At 42.8% G+C, this 19,780-nt stretch overlaps 1 protein-coding gene across 6 annotated transcripts in view; it reads right to left on the reverse strand.

Moving 5' to 3' along the window:
* Positions 1 to 5,845: 5,845 nt before the first annotated feature.
* Positions 5,846 to 19,780, reverse strand: part of LOC310923043 (uncharacterized protein) — an 86,590-nt gene continuing 72,655 nt past the window's right edge. For 2 of the 6 annotated variants that reach the window (XR_014592534.1, XR_014592535.1), the window contains exons 5-9: positions 15,304 to 15,405; positions 13,495 to 13,806; positions 12,660 to 13,389; positions 7,015 to 7,078; positions 5,846 to 6,712 (exon numbers count right to left, since the gene is read on the reverse strand). Coding sequence is in view for 2 of the 6 variants with exons in the window: in XM_083884102.1 (XP_083740228.1) it covers positions 15,729 to 15,817 (89 nt within the window). In the remaining 4 variants the exon portion in view is untranslated. Of the gene's footprint in view, positions 6,713 to 7,014; positions 7,079 to 11,874; positions 13,390 to 13,494; positions 13,807 to 15,303; positions 15,818 to 19,780 lie in introns of those variants that run through there. The other 4 variants (XR_014592536.1, XR_014592537.1, XM_083884103.1 and 1 more) reach the window with 3 other exon arrangements.

Raw genomic sequence — 19,780 nt, forward strand, 5'->3', positions numbered from 1 at the left:
CCTTGCAGAGTAACAGCATATGCAATATGTGTGTCACTCAAACATTTCCCTTAACTGCAAAGTTTGTGTCAAAATCTGTTCTGAAACAACTCCACAACGTGCACTTCACATAACCCTGAGCTACAGGTTAGGCTCCACTTTAAGTATGAAATATTAAGTGAGCTCATAATAGCTAAATCACTCCATTGTCATTCCAGCACTAACCCAGGTTGGCAGAGCTCACGCTCCATGATGTCACCATTTATACCTTGCTGCAGTTGCCAGCAGAGCCCAGTTTGCATAAATTAGCTTTGATTGATGAAAAGTGTTAACATCTTTTATTTTTACCTTGGAGCACACTTGGAGTGATCCTTTTCACTGTTTTAAAAAAATGCATACAGGTGGCTTAAGCGCCAGGTTAAAAATCTATTGCAGTGCCAGCCATAGGAGAATGGTCAGTGCACTGGAAGTTGGAGGGACTGGGGACAACAAACACCCCTGGGCATCAGCAACACCTTGATAACATCCAAAAAGCCACCTTCCAATTTGCAGGTTGGAAAGACTTTCGAAGCCAGCCCTGAAATAGCAAGGACAGCTGTAGGATGGATTTCACCATCCCTCCACACATTAAACCCCATCCCACTTTGCATCAACTCCCACTGAAATAAATAACTCAAGAACCACGCAACATAAATAACAGCAGAATGGTTTTGGGGGGGGGAGAAAAAAAATCATCTCTCCATCTTCTAAAAATAGCTTCCTTTTGGCTACGCTGCTCCTTTATGCCTTTCCTTGAGAAAGCAGGGATGAACAGAATACTGATTGGGATTCACTGGCAGAGGCAGCCTCAGGAGCAGCATTAGAGGCACATTTCCCCCCCAGCCTGCTAGTTTTCAGAAGGAGAGAGTATTTTCCACCTCCTTTTTCCCAAGGTTGGCTCTGTGGCTGCCCATTCCCTGCTCCTCTTCATCCATGTGGCTCTCAAGGCTGTCTCTGCCAAAGATGTGCTGTGAGGTGGCTGAGGTTCTGAGCTCCCACACCAAATCCAGCACAGCCCCAAAACTCCCTCTGGGCTTGCATGGAACTCTCAGAAGGACCGACAGACACACATGGAAGTGCAGATTTATCCACCCAGCCTTCCACAGCCTTTCCCTGGCCAGCTCTTATCATCAATTCCTACATTCACAAATGTGGTTGTTAAACCCTGACCCAGGTTAAGCTGAGGACTCCCGTCCTTACCCTCTCCCATTTCCAAATCCTGATGGATCAAGTGAAATCTCCTTCAAATCAGCAAGTTTAAGCTTTGTCACATTGAGTTCACACAAATCATGGAATCACAGAATGGTTTGGGTTGGAAGGGATCTCAAATACCAACTAATCCACCCCCTGCCATGGGCAGGGACACCTTCCACTATCCCAGGGTGTTCCAAGCCCTGTCCAACCTGGCTTTGGACAATTCCAGGGTGGGGCAGCCACAGCTTCTCTGGGCACCCTGTGCCAGGCCTCACACTCCTAAAATAAGCTCTATTCCACTGCTCAAAGAGCTTTGCCCCAAAGCAGAAGACATTGTAAAGAAAATTTTCATTTTTCCATTTTTGTACCTGATTCCAGAGGTAGTTTGAAGGAGAAATCCTCTCTCTCCCTGGGCTGAAGCCATGGAGACCTGGGATTCTGTTAGGACTTCACCCAGAGGCTGTGAGCAGATGGAAAGTTTGTTTTCCATCCAACCCTTTGAGCTCCAATCCTTTGAGCTTTTCCATCCAACTCTTTGAGCTCCTTGCCCAAACAAGAGCTCAGGCACCCAAAATTCTTTATTTTCCCACATTTCCATGTTTTTGAAATTCCGTGAAACACATTGAAAGGAAAATACCTGTGCTGGTGGTGTCTGAGCTTTACAGGCCGAGGGGAGCCACGGGAGTCAAACACACAGAGCCAAATAAATGGAGAAGAGGTCAAATCAAAGACTATCCCCATCCAAGGTTTATTTCGGGACCCCTTCTCCAGCACTAGAGGGGAGCCCCAGCCCTTTCAGAAACAAGCTGTTCCTGCTATTGCTGGCTTGGGACAAAAAGCACACTGCTGCTAACCTCTTACATAAAGTGAGCAGGCAAACAGCTGAATTGCTGACCCCGCGTGGCCTTTTCCCCAGGATTTGTGGGTTTGCACAAAGAAGCCAACATTTTACATGCAGCCCTTGATGGAGTTTGGAATTGTGCAGAAACCCTGTTTGGAGTGCACACTCTTAACCCAATTGTTTGTGTACAATGTTCCTCCGCTCTCATGCCAAACACTGGAGGTCTCTGGGTTATTTTTTTCTATTTTTATTTTTTTTTTTTAAAAAAAAAGCTGTTTGGTCATACACAACTTGAGTGCCTGGATATACCTCCACTGCTGTTAGTATTGCAATGTAATACAAGCCTGCTGTCAGGCACGATTTTTTTTCCTAAAATCCATCCTTTCTTTCAGCTGAGCACTCAGAGCTCGCTAGATATGAGCTCCAAAATTATTAAACACTTCTTGGCTCAGAATTTTCTGTGCAGGCAGAGATATATATCAGGTTTATTTCATGAGTGGGAGATGCTTAGCAAGAGCAGTTGACTCAGTCTGCGTTTTGAGTAAACAATTCTCTTCGTCTTTACATGCAAATTGATTGATTTAAGATTTTTGGAGTCTTTTGTCAATTGCTAACAGATATAAAACATTCATAAGGAAATGCCACTTCCCTTTGAGTGGGGGGAAAAACCTCAGGCACGAGGTGCCAGCAGCTCCTTTCATTAAGCCAGAGGCTGCACCGACATTCCCTGCCCAGCAAATACCAGTACCTCCTGCTCTGCTCCCATTAGATCCATGAAAACCACTCGAGAGCCTGTGGTGCAGCAGGAGAGCTCAAGGACCACACACTCCCCTTTCCCTCTGCCCTGGGTGTTTAAATCATGCCCAAGGAATCAGGTCTCACACCTCGGAGGAGGAGAAAGCACGAGTGATCCGAGAGCCCCACTGGTGGATTACACAAGGCACGAAACACCACAATGCCTGAATTCAACAGCAACAAAACAGCATTGAGGCATCACAGCACAAAAATCCCCATTGTACGTTTGATTTCCAGCCATCCCAGCCCTGAGCTGCTGAAAACTACAGGATATACCATTCCCTCCTCCCCAGCTATCCCAAATCCAACCTTGGCGTTTTTGTTTTAACTCAAAGACGCATTAATTGTTGTGAAGGCACAAAGTATTACCTGGAATAACACTTCAAATGCAAATTAAGGGCTGTGTAAAATTATTGTAGTGCAAGAGTACCATGGTTTATTAACAGCAGATTTGCAAGGTTAATTTTCAATTATGTATTTCTTATTAGTTTTCTAGCTGTCTTGCTATTATTAAATTTAAAGAGGAAGATACTTTCAATGTGTCCAGCTTCTGTGGCGTTATTACTGATAATTATTCCTATTTTCCAATTTGTGTTACTCTCATGTCTTGCAAAATTCGTAATTAATGAGCAAATAATTACAGCAGCACTTACTAGAGCTGCTTTAGTTAAAGCTGTGTCAGCTTTTGTATTAGGATCCCCATTTTTCAAGGGTTTATAACTCAAGCATAAAAATTCACTCTGGGCAGAGCCTTGTCATAAGAGCTGTCTGCTGAGCATGACTTTTTGTTTTTAAATATTTCTAAGCAGCATTATTTTGTTCTTTTTCCTTAAAGTTATGGGCATTTCAATATAGCTTAAAACTTCCAAGGGCATAGAGTTTACAGCACTGTTTTTCTATGCTCCAACATCTTGAAAGTAAAGACATTTTATTTTAAGGTGAAGGCATTCACCTTTACAAATAGGAAACAAGATGCCTCAGCATCTCCAAAGCCCAGGACGGGGTTTGTAGTGCCTGGTGGTCATTAGCTTTAGAAAACAGACACAGAAGAGAGCTTGACATTCAAGGATGTTTGCACTGATCCCATCCAGCTGAAGCACTCAGGCACTGCCTCAATAAAGGCACACGAGTGGTCCTTAGGAGTCAACAGGGCTGGCCAGGCTCTCTGGGATGCCCAAACCATTCACTGCCCAATTCAGCAGAACAAAGCTAAGCTTTTGAGGGGAGTTTTCAGCTGTCCCCATTCACTCTGTCCCATGCATGCCTGGGAGCACCGCAGGGATCTCTCCTTCAGGATGCTGAGAGCCCTTGAGCAGCTCAGCACCTTCCCAACGAGGTGCTCAGAATCACACAGGGGCCTGGCTGGTGCCAGGTCAAAATTTAGCACAAAATCCGTGGTTCTTTTGTTGTGGGGGAGAGGAAACCAAAAGGGAAAAGCAGCAGACCCCAAACCCACAAGTTTCCTGTGCCACAAAATAAAATTGGAAAGTGACAGCACCACAACAAACATTCTGCAAAATTTAGGCTCTACAGGAGAGCGTGTCACAGCTACTTCCTCCAAGAATTCCATGTGGTCAGTCAGCCAGAAACACTGGACACATCCCTTCATCACCCTTTGTCCTGCAGAGGGCCTTGGAGCAGCCCCCCAGCTCCTGGAGAGCCACTCTTAGAAATCTGGAATCGTCAGGATTGGAAGAGACTTCCAAAATCAAGTGACTCTTGGAGTGTTTGACCTTAATACTGAGCTTAATTAAAGCAAGGCCACCATAACTCAGCAAACAGGTCAGCAGTGCTGTGAAAACCAGATTTAGTGCATTTCACTCAAGCTTTGAAGAGCCTGGTGGGTTTAGACGTTTCCAGAAGCAAACAAACAGAAAAAAAAATCCCAGTTTTACTAGGAGACATAGTCAGATATGAGATGAAACCAGAGAATGATGAGATCTACCTGCATCAGGCTCAGAAAGTCAGACAATTCAAGGTTTGCCTTTTTTAAAAAAAAGTACTTTTAGTACAGGTAACTTATTCCTTAAGCCTCTTCATCAAAAGAAGAGGCTGGGCCTTCTCTGCACCTTTTATTTACCCTTCTATGACTGCCATCAGCTAAGGTTTTTCATGCCCTCATTTGGGATAATTATCTCCTCATGCCTGAGTTAATTGCTGATGAGGGAGACCCAGTTTTTAATCTGTTGGTTAATCCAGATCTGTGGCATTTGGAGCCTTTTACTGACTAAGGATCCCAACATCCCTCCTCCCTGGTGCCATCCTCATAGCTAAACCATATTTTGTAAGTCTGTACATCACTGGCAAACATCCCAATCATTTGCAAACTCCCCTGTGTTACCAGAATTCTGGTATCTTTATTTTGCATACATGCAGAGCCTGGTCCAAATATGGTTGATAAATATATTGTATAAATAATATAATAAATATATAAAAAAGAAACAAACCTGCCATCTAAACCAACTGTTCCTCCTCATTTTAGGGGCCTGTTTATCTTGAAGGTAAATATTTTCCCTTACCAACCTGTGTCATTAGTTTTCCCCAATTCAGATTAGCCTGCAAAATAAAAAGAATCTCTATGTGCTGATATTCCCTGGTTTCTGATGGCCTCCTATTTTGGCTGTAACCATGGTGCTGCTGGATTTATCATGGCTGCATGGCACAGTGTGTATCCCATTATTCTCTCCTGGCAGCTTTGTATGGCTTTTTTTTAGCTGTAAATATAATTTACATTTTTTGAGCATCTGAATTAAAGATAGAGTAGAACTATGACATCAAGAGCTGGAGATTTTATACAAATTTATTTATAAATATAAATCACATTTAGAACACAAAATTACACAAATGTCTTCTACAGATTACCCATTTCCTAAAGAAATTATTTCTTTACTTTTTTAAGGACAATGCCTAAACATGTTATCCATATATTTGCAACAGGAATGGAAAGTGAGGGAATGGAATGAATCTCCCAAGTGAAATTTGGGAACCCAGTGGGATCAGTTGTGTGACAAGGAATCTCTCCAGTTCTGCATCAGTGGAAACTGGATCAGTGACTTGACATCACTCTACATCACCAGCCTGTGTCACACTGGGAGGGAATTCCAGCCCTGTTGAAGTCACCAGCAGATTCCTGGCTGGATTTATCTAGGCCACGATGCTCCAATGTGCCAAGGGATGGCCAGGAAGAGCAGTGCCATCACCAGCCCCTCTCACAGTGCTGCTGTACCCACATCACACCCCCCAGCACCTGTGCCAGGACTTGTGTTACTCAAATATTCCGGAGTAAAATTCCTGGGGAAACCCAGCTACTGGCATCTAAGTCTGATACTCTCAAGCATCATAAATCCAGGTGTTTTCTGTCATTTGGGATTTCAGAATGGAATAGACTGTACCTTTGAAAGTGATGAGGATTTTCTGACTACAGAGCCTCTCCAAGCAAATAATTTGACAGTAGTTCCTTGGACTTAAAAACAACTACTGATTTCATAACAATTATGGATTTTGAGTACAATTAGGACTTCATCAAATTTCTTTTACACATTTTGATACTTTCTCTCTGCTCTGATCTCAGGTTTTCCCTTTTCCCCTCTTTTGGGGCCTGCTTGTTCTCTTCTCCTCTAACACAAAATCTCTGCCCTGGGGAAAAAAAATAGTGGTTGTTTTCTTGACTTTCCAAGAAAATAATCCATGAAGCCTCAGTTTTGATGAACAGTTTCAGCATAACATTCCTTCTACTTGATGGAAGTGACATCCAGACCATCTCAGAGATCTCCACGCTGCCCATCCTTCTGCCACAAGGAATTCTCCACTGAGCACTCCTATTCCCGTTGCACTTCATCTCCTCAAAAACAGGAGAATTGCTTCCTAAGGAAAAAAAAGGCATAAAAATATTAACTGCCAATGCCCTGTTCTTTCCTCAGCTTTGCTTCTACACTGAGGTCAAATACAACTCTGGAATCAAAACTAACATAGAAGATTACTTTTCCCTAAGTCAGAGCAGCTCCATAAGATGTTTACTACCCTGAGCCTCTGTAATTCACATGACAGAATCACAAAATCATTAAGTTTGGAAAAGACCTCCAAGATCATCCATTCCTTCAACCCAATTCCACCATATCCACTAAACCAAATCACCCACATTTCTGAGCCTCTTCTCGTTATTTTACCTATAAAAGCAGCCAGCTGCATCTTCCTGTCATGTGGGTTTGTTTAAATCCACCTTTTGAAAAACTGCAAAGGGAAGAAACTCCAGGATTACAATTGAAAAACTCATAAAATAATCCTCTGAAATTTACCACATTGGAAATTTCCTATCAGTGGTTTTAACCATGCCACAAAACTCCTCAGGAGACACATAAATTTTAGTTCAGTATCATGAAAAACTTTTAACATGAATAAAGTGGATATTCTGCTGGGTGAACACTGAGGATACATTTCTGATTTTATACATTTAGGGTGACAGAAGGAAAATACCTTTTTCTGGCGAATTATTGCTTCATCAACGTACTCAGAATTTGCCAGGGTGTTGTGGGCAGAATAAAGTCCTATTCCTCAAAATCACATTAATCTGGATATTTGGAAGACATCAGCATCTACTGTGAAGAGCAGGAGAGTGATGGCTGTGGATGCTCAGTTTTGCTTCCTGGCTGGTAAAGGACCAAACACATCCAGCAGGGCATCAGACCACTGGAGAAGAGACGAAGAAATTAACAAGGAAAAAAAGAAGGTGTAAGAATGAGAAAAGTTGTAACTAAGAAGAGCCGAGGTAACTGGAGACTGGTTTAACAAATGTAGAAGAGTTTTACACCTCAGGAGGGAATTGTGCTGGTACAACCTCAGGAGCAGCTGATGTGCTCCAGTCCCAACTCAGACAATTGGATCTAAGCACGAGTTTAAGGACAAAGCTGAGCTGGGATAGTTAGCAACATCACTACAAAAGCACAACCTTCCATTCTCCCAAACCATATGGGTTTGACTTCCCATATGGAGTGACAAAATAAAAATGTGGTCTAAAAATAGCTCTCAAAAAACGCACTGGCTGAAGGCTGCTTCCTGTGCCACAATTTGATTAGCCTTGTGGAAGGATTTCCATTTCGATTTCCGTTTATCCCTGATTTGGAGCATGAAAAGCTGCTTTTATAGTTGTAAGCAGAGGAGAAAGAGGCATCCAGGGGGAAAAAAGAAAAAAAAAAAAAAGGAAAGCATAGGGAGAGCTTTTCTGGCTTTACAGGAGCTGCAGGAACAAGGGAAACGATTTTAGGGCAGCACAGAACAAAGTGATGCAGGGGGAGAGGATCTCTCCTGGCAATCTGCAATCCGAAGTTCCCTGTCAGCCCGGCGCAGGGCATTACAAATTCCGTGCAGCTCCGGAGGAACCTAAAGGAGCCAAAAGTTGTCAGAGCAGCAGCAATCCCCGGTGCGGAGGGAGCGGTGCCAGCGCGGCTCTCCCCGCCCGCCCGGCGCGCCGGCCCTGACAGCTCCTTCTGCACACCGGCACAGCCCCGGAGCGCTCCCGCCGTGATGGACGAGAGCACGGAACGCCAACATCCCCTCCCGGGCTCTGATGGAAGGCGCCTTTTCAAAATCAGAAATTTATTTCAGTGGGTTTTTTTTATTATTTATTTATTTTAAATATATTTTTAATTTTTTTTTAATTGGTTGGTTGGTTTGGTTTTTGTTTGGGTTTTGTTTTGGTTTAGTTTGTTTTGTTTTGTTTTTTGGGGGAGGGGTGTTTTGTTTTGTTTTTTTCCAGGGGAAAAAATGTACCGTTCCCTCCTGGGATGCTGTGTTAGGTGTTGGGGCGCTCGCTGCAAGAGAGAACTTGAGGGGCTGGAGCGAGTCTAGAGATGGAGATGGAACTGGGAAGGGTCTGGAGCCCCAGGAAAGGCTGAGGGAGCTGGGAAAGGGGCTCAGCCTGGAGAAAAGGAGGCTCAGGGGGGACCTTGTGGCTCTGCACAACTCCCTGACAGGAGGGGACAGCCTAGAGAGATCAGAGTCTGCTCCCAAGGAAAAGAGACAGGATGGACTGGGAACGGCCTCAAGTTGCACCAGGGGAGGCTTAGATTGGGTTTTAGAGAATCTTTCTTCATGGAAAGGGTGTAAAGCCTTGGAATGGGCTGCCCAACGCAATGATGGAGTCACCGTCCCTGCAAGGGCTCGAAAAACCTGTGGATGTGGCACTTGGGGACATGGTTTAGTGGTGAACGTGGGGGTGGTACTGGGTTGACAACTGGGCTCGATGACTCTAAAGTTTTTCCCCAACCTTAATTATTCCATGATTCTAAATTTTAGATTCCTTCCTGTTTCAGCTGGGGCAGGGAGCAGACCATCATCCAAGCACCTGGAGATCTGTGGGTGGTATCCAGGACCTGAAACCCCTGGCTTTGGAGGAGGAGGAGGGAACATCAGCCTTCGTGGGAGCCTCCTAACATCAAGGAGGACCTGAGTCACCACTTGAAGACAAGAAGAACATGTCCCAGCTGGGCTCCTCAGGGATTGCTTCCCCCATGCTGGACAACCCTGGCTCCAGTGAGGTATTTCTCATTATTTGTGTCTTTTGCCAAAGTAAGTAAAGAAATAAATAGCAGATAACTAAAAGAATTCACATACAACTTTCCAGGATGCTGTAGAAAATAATGTCTTGCTTTTCCATCATGTCAGTTTTCCCACATCCCTGGGTTGGCCTGGGTTTATGCAGGTTTAAGGGTTTCCTGCAGGCTCTGCACACTGTGCACACTCTGGGACAATTTCTGTCCTGTTTCTGCATTAATACTTGTTAACATGGATGCAAAAGTGAAATAAAACGGAGAAAAAAATTGAGTTTGTAAGAAAAAGATGCCCCTCTCCTCAGCACAGAAGGGAGAGAGCAATGGCAGGGTGGGACTGGGGAGGGAGGAGCAAATCCCAGCTCTGGTTCAGCCCAGAAGGAATGAAAGGTCCAAACCCTTCACTCCCCAGGAATCTGGAGTGAGAAAAAGCCAGACTGAAGTCCAGGAGCCTGAACTGGACACTGGGCAGGCTCTGGACCAACATCACACCACAGCCCAATATCTGCCACAGTGCACAATAAAGTTCTTCTATTTGATTTTTTTTCCTCTCTCTCCAGTTTCTTAAAGCTCTAGGAATGATTTTCCCAATCTGAGCAAAAGCTCTGCGCTCCCCCTTGAAAGAGACTACTGTAATATCTAAGAAATACTAAAATCTAAAGAAGGGAAAGGAAATAAATCTAGAGTGGGAAAAGGCTGTGAAAGCATTGGCAGAGAAAGGATTAGAAACCAGCTTTTCTCTAAAGAGTTTACGGAGAGAAAAAAAAAACCCCATCCAACACTTGGGAAACAATTATTCACAAAGTTCAAAGTGCTCGTTACCCTTTGCTTGGGTGAGATAAGGGGCAACAAATAGCACCCACAGCCACGAGGAGTTTTAACCCAATTACTCCTGTCAGCAAAACTAATTCTTACAAAGCACATTTCTGCCAGGAAGAATACCTTCCTTGCTTCCAACTCCTTTTTACATTGCTAATAAGTCTCTTAGCAGTCGATTAGAAGTGCCTCTTCAGCCAGGAGCAGCAGATCGCCCTGAGCGCAGCCAGCGGTCCCTGCTCCGGAAAAATCCTGATTGGAGCCGAGGGGAATTTCGCCTGAGGAGCTTCCCTGCAGGTGTTTGGTGCCGTGGCTGTAACCTGTGTCATTACAGAGGCTGCTGATGGGTATTACACACTGACAGCCTTCAGGAGCGGGGTCTGGGCTTGCTCTGACCCTTTCCCCTCACTGACAGCCAGAAATCAGAGGGTGTTTTTAGGGATACATGACCCGCCTTGCCTGATGACTGGATAAGGCTCACAAACCTTAAAAACTTGTCCCAAATGGCGCAAAATCCATCTGAAACATCCCAAATCCTGTCACCTGCTGAGCCAGGTAAACCCTTGAAGGCAATGTAAGTTCAGAAGAATCTAATTTCAGTAAAAAAATTTAAAAATGGATGGATGAGAGACAAGGATGATCAAGGACAGCCCTCTCCGGGTGGGTACCACTTTCCCCAGCTCCACAGATGGGGAATATTTCCCGAGGAGATGCTGAAAAGCCCCTGGCTGTGCTCTCTGGAAGTGAACAGCAGCAGGAAGATGAGCAGTGGATATGGGAGGCAGAGAATTTTAACTTTTCGACTCAACCCCAGAACAATCTGAAAAAAGATTCAGTCTCTTTGTGGATAAATACAATTTTATCAACTCTGCTGAAGGCAGTGAGAAGCCCCAGGCTGCCCTTGGCACCTCACCTGCACCTGGAAAATTAATGCAGTGACTTAATTCATCCAGAGAAATGCTCACTTATGTAAAGAAATATTTAGGTGATGGAGAAGAGGATCAGCTTTCAGCTTTGGATATTCTGGGCAACTCTGTGATCCCTGTGTAGGAGCCTCACTGAAGAGCAGGGATTGGAGGTGTCCATGTCCATCCCAAGCATTATAAGAAATCATCTGACATCTAAATCCAGCACACAGAAAAGAGGCTAAACTCATTAAGTCAAGTTATTCCATTTTAATTCTCACTTTTCAGTTTTTGTGCCAAAGGTTTTGTGGCAATTCGTGTCAAAGAGCCAAGTAAATATTTTCTTGTGCTATGTGGAAGATGATGTCAGGCAGTGATGGGAGTTAAACACTGACTTTGTTAAACTGTTTGTACCTCTGATAGGATTGACTCATTTTGTGAGATTACAGAAAATGCATTCCATGATTATATACACCCCTAGAGGCCCCGTGGAGGTGAGATTCTGCATCTCACAATGTTATTTAACCAGGAAAAAGTGGACTCGGTAAATAAAAAATCTGCAGGATGTGACTTCATCATGCACTGTTGACACCTGCTTCTATGATTTAAAGGATGTTACTAAGAATATCAGGGTTGCTAATGTAAATGATGAAGAAATCAGAGGTCAATCATATAATAATAAATATTAACATAGGTTTACCCAAGGCCAGAAGTGCCTGCAATGGTAATTGGAAGCATGATTTTACTCTTGAATTATGTGATACTGAAAACACTTTGTTCTCTGCTGCTTTCCTGGAACTGCTCCATTAAAGCCAAGGAGACAAACTCTCTAATTTTATTTCATTCAGGAATTAATGTTCCTTTTTCATGAGGATGCTTTTCCTTTCATGTAGGCACCTCTCTCACCCTGTACATGAAGTTGTTGTGTTAGAGGGATGTCCCTTGTGTTCCTGCTGCTGATCTATGGGTGCAGCACCCTAACCCTGCCATCCCTGTTGGATATTCAGGATAAGTTGGAAAAAGGGGAGAACCCCTTCAAACAGCACTGCAGCCCAAAGGAAACATCAAATCCTTCCTCAGCCACAAGCAACTTCCCTATGGAACACCAGCTTAAAATGCTCTCAAAGTGCATTAATGCAACAGCCAATACATTAAACTTGATGAAAGACTGGTCCCAACAATATGGTTTAAATTGACAGAATACCTGAAGCTCATGGCACTATTTATAACCTCTCGGAATTACTCTGGACACACAGAAAATACACACAAAAAAATATGGCTGCAGCTTCAGAATAATTAATTTTGGAGTTATCCAGCAACACCTTGTGCAGCAAAAAATCAGCTCAGCAGCCCTGCTGGTGATGGGAGGAAATTCCAGAGGGTGAGGGGCTGGCAATGGCTTTAAAGCACTGAGTGTCATCCTTCCCTTCCTCCAGACACCCCTCCCTGCACTGCAGGCTGCTGTCCCAGAGCAGTCTGAAAGTCAGAAGCAGCTGCATGAAAATATTTTCAGTGATGGGAGTGGCTGGGTGCTGCCTGTCTTACCTGGGGAATCCTGCCAGCACCGCAGACAGCTTTGGAAATGCTGCTAAATCTTTTATTTTTGCAGGGCAAAACCCCCTCTAAACTAATCTTCTAATGCTGCCTGAACATTTCTGGGATGTTTTCCTTTCATGCCTGTAACTCCTGGCTGACGGGCAGCTCACAGAAGCCGTGTTGGAGCTGGTGTCAAATGCTGGAACTCTCCGTGTGAAGAAATCGGGATACGCCACGAGTGTTCCAACGCGGTTACACAAAAGTCTAAAATCAGGTCATAAATTATATAATCTTGCAAGGAAACAACAAATTTAATGACTGTGCCAAACCAGAGATAAAAGCTGAGGAAGGGAATAGCATCTTGCTCATTAAATATTAAGGATCAAATCCTTCAAACATTCTCCAGTGATGAACTCTGTGGGAGCCTGGCATCAGTATTTGTGTGTGTTCTATAGAATGTGCTTATACATCATATACAAGTGCTGGGTGTGATTTATGGAGCACACACACATCGTCAGTATATTTATAATGCATAAATACACTCCATCAAGAGCAGAGAAGGTGATTAGTGAGAGTTTCCTAAGAGGTTTAATCAGATATTTTGATGGCTTATTTCCAGTGTTGCTCCAAAAGCATTTTTCATTTCAGGGCACTGGGAGAGAGCAGGTAGAGGCATCTCCTTTTCCCACTTACAGCAGCAGCAGCTTTCACATCACATCCTCTGTGGGGCTGAGGAACCCTGTAAAGGAGGAAAGATTACCAAGATGTAACAATGAATTTGAAAATTCCCTGCAACCTTTGAATCCCTCCCCTAATGCTGCTGTGCCCCAGCCTTTCTTCTCACCTTACAGGAGACAAATCTGGCTTGATCTGTCTGAAACAACGCAGGGGCGAGGTCTTGTGCATATTCCCTTAAAAGTTGGAAGCAATTCCCTCGGGCCCGATGGCTGTGCTGATGTCCTGAGTATGTTAATGAGAGGGAATGGGGATCTCTGATGGAAAAAGGCAGATAGCACTCCCGTCCTTGCTGTTGTCAAAGCCTCTCTGATAACCATGTCCTTTTCTTCAAAGATTTGAGTCATTTGTGGATTGACTACATAATCCTTGTGCTGGAGCCTGGGAAAACTGCTGTTGATGCCCTTGGCAAATTCTTAGCCTAAAAAAGCATGAAAAAGAGGACCAAGTAATTTCAATTCCATAAAATACATTAAATGCAGCACACAGGTATGTAAATGGGGAAACTCCATAACTGTAATTTGCCCATTTAGAGCCTGATCTAAAGGCTATAAAAGTTAATTTGAAATCTTTTCATTGATTTTAATGGCCTTTAGATCAGGGCCATATTATTCACTGCATATCATGTTTGTTTCAGTGCAATAGTGTATTTATGTAAATTGTGAGTTATGTGTATTATAACATGTGTAGATCCACTGCTTATTGTGCCAGGGCAAAGCTTGTGAAATTTACTGGCTTTAGCAACACACATAAAATACAAAAACCAAAATAAAGTCCCAAATAATGATTAGAGTTTTTAAAAGTGAGATTAAAAAAAAATGAGGAGGCTTTATTTCATTATATACTAATACAACCTAAACATATTTTAAGGATCATGAAATCCAAATGGAAATTTGCACAATTCCTCATTTCTGACTGCAGCAGTTCAACAAAAAAAATTACACGTAAATGATTCAAAACCTCTCAAAAGAAAGCACCTTTTTTTTTTCTAATTTGGGAGGAAGAAAAAAAAAAAGGGTTTCAACCCAAGCTCAGCAAGGGATAACAGCATTACAGGCACTGCATGGAGAATTTAGCCACTCATAATTCCAAATCCTTCTCAAATGCTTAATTACTATAAGGTGGCTCAGAGCAGCCTCTACACAACAGGACTCCCATAGCATTAACCATGAGAGATAGGCTTCCAGAAAGAAACTATAGCAAAGTAATTGTAAATCTCTAATGATGCATAAAACCGAGCTGAATTGGTCCTGAATTCTCAGCATAAAAGAAATGAACCATCAGAAGAACCAATTCTGGTGGCAGTATAACACACCCCAGTGTGGAAAGTGTTTATGGTGTTTGCTGCAGTGGAAATATTCCCACTAATATGCAAGGGATAGGAATTCATTAAAAAGGCCTGAATGCTGCAGCTCCTTGGGATGCCACGTGTGACACTAAAAACAAATCGTTAGCCAAAATGAAAACCTCTTCTGGGCCAAACCAGGTCATTGGCTCAGCCAGAGCCAGTTTGCTGTACAATAAATTCAGTGGGATCTGCAGGGTTTTAAACCCACCTTGCAAGACCTCCAGGGAGGTTTTGTGCATCTTGGGGGGTGTTGCAGCACCAGGCTGGGCTTTATTAGAACTTGTGGCCACCAAGATGTCCCCTGGACTGCTTGGACAGACCAGACTGAAAACTTGTCCCTCTCCAAAACATCCCAACAGGATATTTGTGCCCAACCTGACACCTGACCAGTGATGGCCTTCAAGGGGACATGGCTCAGAGAGCTGTCTGTGTTAAAACCCAAACTCACCCTTTTCCTTAGAAAGTTTAGCCAATTCCCACTGGGTAAGCACCCAATAAAATATTTGAAACCATAATTAACGATGCCATTTAATTAATTAACAGTGCAATCCACAAACTCTACCAACATACCCAGCTCATTCCAGAAACATCCATGCACAAGCCTGGACCCTCACCAGTTAATCCATCACTGTCCAGAGGTACCTTGCTCCAGGAACGGATCAGGTGGATTATCTGGGAGAGCAGGAATGCAAGAAAAAGAGGCTGCAGGCATTTACTCACACAGGCTCACCCAGGAGCTCCAGCGTGGCCACAAACATAATTTTTTTTTTTTTTTTTTTTTTTTTTTTTTTTTTTTTTTGAGGTGAGAAACCGTCATGCTTTCGCGTCCAGTAGATCTCTGGCTTTTTTTTTTTTTTTTTTTTTTTTTTTTTTTTTTTTTTTTTTGGCACTGCCAAGAGGTGTGGGATCACGGGATGGAGCTTTTCTGGCACCAGGGCATCTGTCCACTGAGAAGTAGATTGGCAGGGCTGGAATGGTTGGGTTTGTTTGTTTTCTCATTTCGCAAGTCGGAAGAGCCAGACATCTGAGAGCTCGGATGCTTCAGTGCGCAGTGTCAAAACCGGCGGCGGCACAGATTTGAGATCTGCATACGTGGACAAAAAGAGGGCATATTTGAAATTAATTGCAATTTCTAGGCACTACCCAGAGAACAATATTTACCCATAATAAGCGTGCACCAAGGAATGGCACATTTACTGCACGGTTTTTAGTGAAGCTGCAGATTTCCACATTTGCATGTAGGACTCCAAAGCTTTATCAGGAGTTTTCATTTTATAAAAGCATTTTAAAGAATTCTCTTATTAAAAAAAAAAAAATCATTGATTTAAAGTCAAGCTAAAATGTAATGAAATGCAAGTGACCCACTGGGACTTCCTTTGCTTGCAGTTGCATTTATCTGCATCACACACAACACAACAGTTATAAAACATCCCATAACTCTGTATAGGTGTCACAACCTTGCCTATAATCCTCATGGAAATTCTGGGAAAAAAAGGTAAACAATTTTAAAAGACAAAAATATAAAATACAATAATAATAATAAAAACATTGGTCTCACTCTGTTTCAACTGTAAATAAAGAAATAGGTGGAGAAATGAAATTTTCCTAATAAATATCCTTTTTGTACTTAAATATAACAATAAAAGAATGGGAAAAGTGAGAAAAGAAGGTTGACCCAAAGCAGGTGTAATTTAAAAATGTATTCATTCATGCTGCTACAAACTTCCTTCTTATTGGTGAGGTGCTTGGCATTGTGACCATCCTTTTATTTACCTCTGATTTAGGGGTCTTATATATAAGCAACTTATGGGTGCTCATTTTGGAAATAAAAATCCAAACTAGTTCGACCCCTTTCCCTGAGGATCCCACAGCAGGAAGTGCTGCCCAAGATGTTCCACCTGACACCTCTCTACTCCAAGGTACCTCCATTTTTCCCAATCAAATCAGAACAACTCTAATTAAAGGTAAACAAGAAGCTAAAGTGAGATGAATGGTTTATAGGTGCTTCATGCTCCCCTACATTGATTAATAGATAAAGAATTCATCCCTCCACCAAATTAGTTGACAAACCCTGCTGTAATTTCTCCCTCTACACGATGATCTGTAGGCACAGGCAACTCCAGCAGGGGCTGAGCTCCAGCTCCCTCCAAAGATATTTTGTGCTGGTTGGCTGCATCCACCAGGTATTTATGTGCCACAAATCTTGTCTTTATATTCCGAGTTTCTCAATATGGTTTTCATTTGAAATTAAAGCAGGGGTGGTCACTCATTCATGGAAAGCCATTACTTGTGAATCAGGTTTGCAGCATGGGCAGTTGCCTTGGACTCTGTGATTCCTTGGCTTTGGGAGTTTAATTTTTCCCTTTGTTTTCCCTGTTGTCCTGCACATTACCCTGCTCTGTGAGCAGCAAACACAATTTTCTTTCACTTGTGGGTGAAATTTTGTGAAAGTAGAGCATTTGCCACCTCAAAATCAACCCCAAAATTGATCCAGAAGACACATGACCACTCCTAAAGCAGAGCACTGCAAGAGAAAAGGGATGCACCAAATATTGCCTGGCCACCACAGTCCAGGCTGGAGGCATCCAGAGGTTGGGTCCAACTTTTGGAGAATGCATTGATTGAGTTATTTTTAAGAAGTTTGCAATTAAAAGAATTAGTGGTCATTAGGGTAGGAAGCAGGAGCTGGGAAGGAGTGGGTACAGGGATTAGTCTTGTTCTTTGGTTACTTTCCAGTTCAAGTTTTGCAAGGGGGATTCAGCCCTTGAGATGTGGATTCCTGTGCTGGAAAAATGGGAATCAATAAATCTATATGGAAAAACATAATTTCATTTCCCTTCTTAACCAGAAATTGAGATACACATATTTCTCCCTCCCTGCTTTTCCCTGACTTAAATATATCCTGCGTTATGTAAGTAATTGTTTTGAACCCACTCTAGGACACAGCCAGAGACATGACTCCAATAACACATTATCAGTAAAACAAAGCAAAACAGTTTCATGTCCCTGCTGGGTTTGTATATCCACTCTTAAATGAGCAGATTGTCTCATTATTCACCCTGATCTGGTCATTGTATGCTTAGTCACAGCTGTCACAACAGGTGCCCGAGCAGCCTCCCCCTCCGTGGCACTGCCTTTGCTTTCTGGAGTTTGTTGCCACATTCCTCTGGTGGCTTTGCTGTTCCCTCTCCAGCTCCCTCCAGGCTCACATGTATCATTCCTCCTGGGATCACCCAGGGCTGGCTAACTCAGGGTAGGACAAACCCCCATCCTGGCCATCAGTCCTTCACAAGGTGATGCTCCTCATCCCACCACACGAAGCCAATTTATCTATCAACTTTGGCCATGGTTGTCTCACCTGGACTTCCCTTATGTCTCTCAATATCTCCAGTGACCACTTCTCATGGGATTAGATATTCCAGGACAAGGCAGGGCTAGAGGCTGATTCCTCCACTAGACCAGATCATGCCAAGTGACAGCAGGAGTCTCCAGTGAGTTGAGAATTTCCGTGGGCTCTTTTCCAACATCATATTTAACAAGAAAATTCTTTGGAAACAGCTTTTATGCCCCAAGATATCATCTCTTCTCTTTTATTTCTCTTTAACATCCTTTGGTGGTGGTTTGGGGTTCCCAGGGTTGAGTGGAGAGCTGCTCCCCTCCTGTTCCTCTGCTCTCACTGCAGATTTATACATCACATTTCCCCACTGAGCTTAGCACTCACTGGGGATCTTTTACTGCTGAAAATCCTGAGAGTTCTTCAATTATCAGTGCTGTGCCACTGTGCACTAACAAACTTTATCTGATACAGCAGCATATCAAACATTTTTAGTTCTGTAACAAATGTTTTCTTAGCTGGAAGCAAATCTCCTCTGATATTGAAGTACCACCAAATAGAGACAATTTAATATGAATTTTTTTTTCTATTGTCTTTAAGGAATATATTGAAGGTTGAGGGCAAAATATACACAATTCAAGCTCTTTTATATTTTGTAGACATCAGAATTTAGGGCCCAATTTCTGAAATGATGTAATCCATCAGTCCCACTGAATTCCAACTGCTGGTGAGGGAGAAACCAGACTGAAAGCCAGGAATGTAACCTGTATCAATCCCCTGAAGCACTGAAAAGATTTTTATAATTTTCCTTCAATAAAATTACAAAGGAGAAAGGAAAATATCCAGCTCTTTATTTACAGAAAAAATAAATTTAGTGCACTACGACTGCTTCTACTACTACTACCACCATTTGTTTTCTCTCTAAAAATCCAGAGTTAGGGGCTAAAACAGGCATTTCTATCTGAAGTTTCATATATTTGAGATTGAAATCTTCTTTTTCTCTCTAATTTACCCTTCCTGCTCTGCCTTCCCTGTCCTGCAGCTGAGGATATCTCTACAGAAACACATCTCCTTACAGCTGAGAACAAAGTTCTACCAAAATCTTTAATACATTGCCACCATTTTAAATGCAATTTATTGCCTGAAAACCAAAACTAGAGACAATATCATGTTCATCCGGATTTCTCTTGGTCATCTCCACTTTAAATGATTCATCCTCTCTGTTGCTACATTTTACAGCTCTTTTGGAGTATTAATTAACACAGGGAGCTAAATTGACTTGAATTTTTGCTACCTAAAAACTGAGTAGGGAATTCATTCCTCTCTTTTTCTCCCTCTTTCCCCCTGCTACTTAAAAAGCAAAATAATTATTTCTGGTGTTTGTGGCTTGACCTTTTCCAGGATGGGGAGTGCCCCAGGCTGGCACTGGGTCACTGCTAAGCTAAATGGGAGCAGCAGCACCTGAATGCACCTGATTGCAGGTACAGATTGGTAGTCAAGAAAACATAAATCTGGAAAAAAAATGTAAACAAATTTAGGGGGAAGAACAAATCTGAGGGGTGATTTGGTGGGGAACAGAAAGTTGATATCCTACAAAACCAGCAGTGCAAAGGATCTGAAGGAAATGAGCTTGGCCACAGCTTTTTTTATGTTGTTTTTATTGGGGTTTTTTGGTGGTGGTGGTGGTTTGGGGGTGTTTTTCTTTAGCTTGTT

The sequence above is a fragment of the Zosterops lateralis genome (assembly GCF_965231275.1).
Source record: "Zosterops lateralis genome assembly, chromosome: Z".
Classification (NCBI taxonomy): domain Eukaryota; kingdom Metazoa; phylum Chordata; class Aves; order Passeriformes; family Zosteropidae; genus Zosterops; species Zosterops lateralis.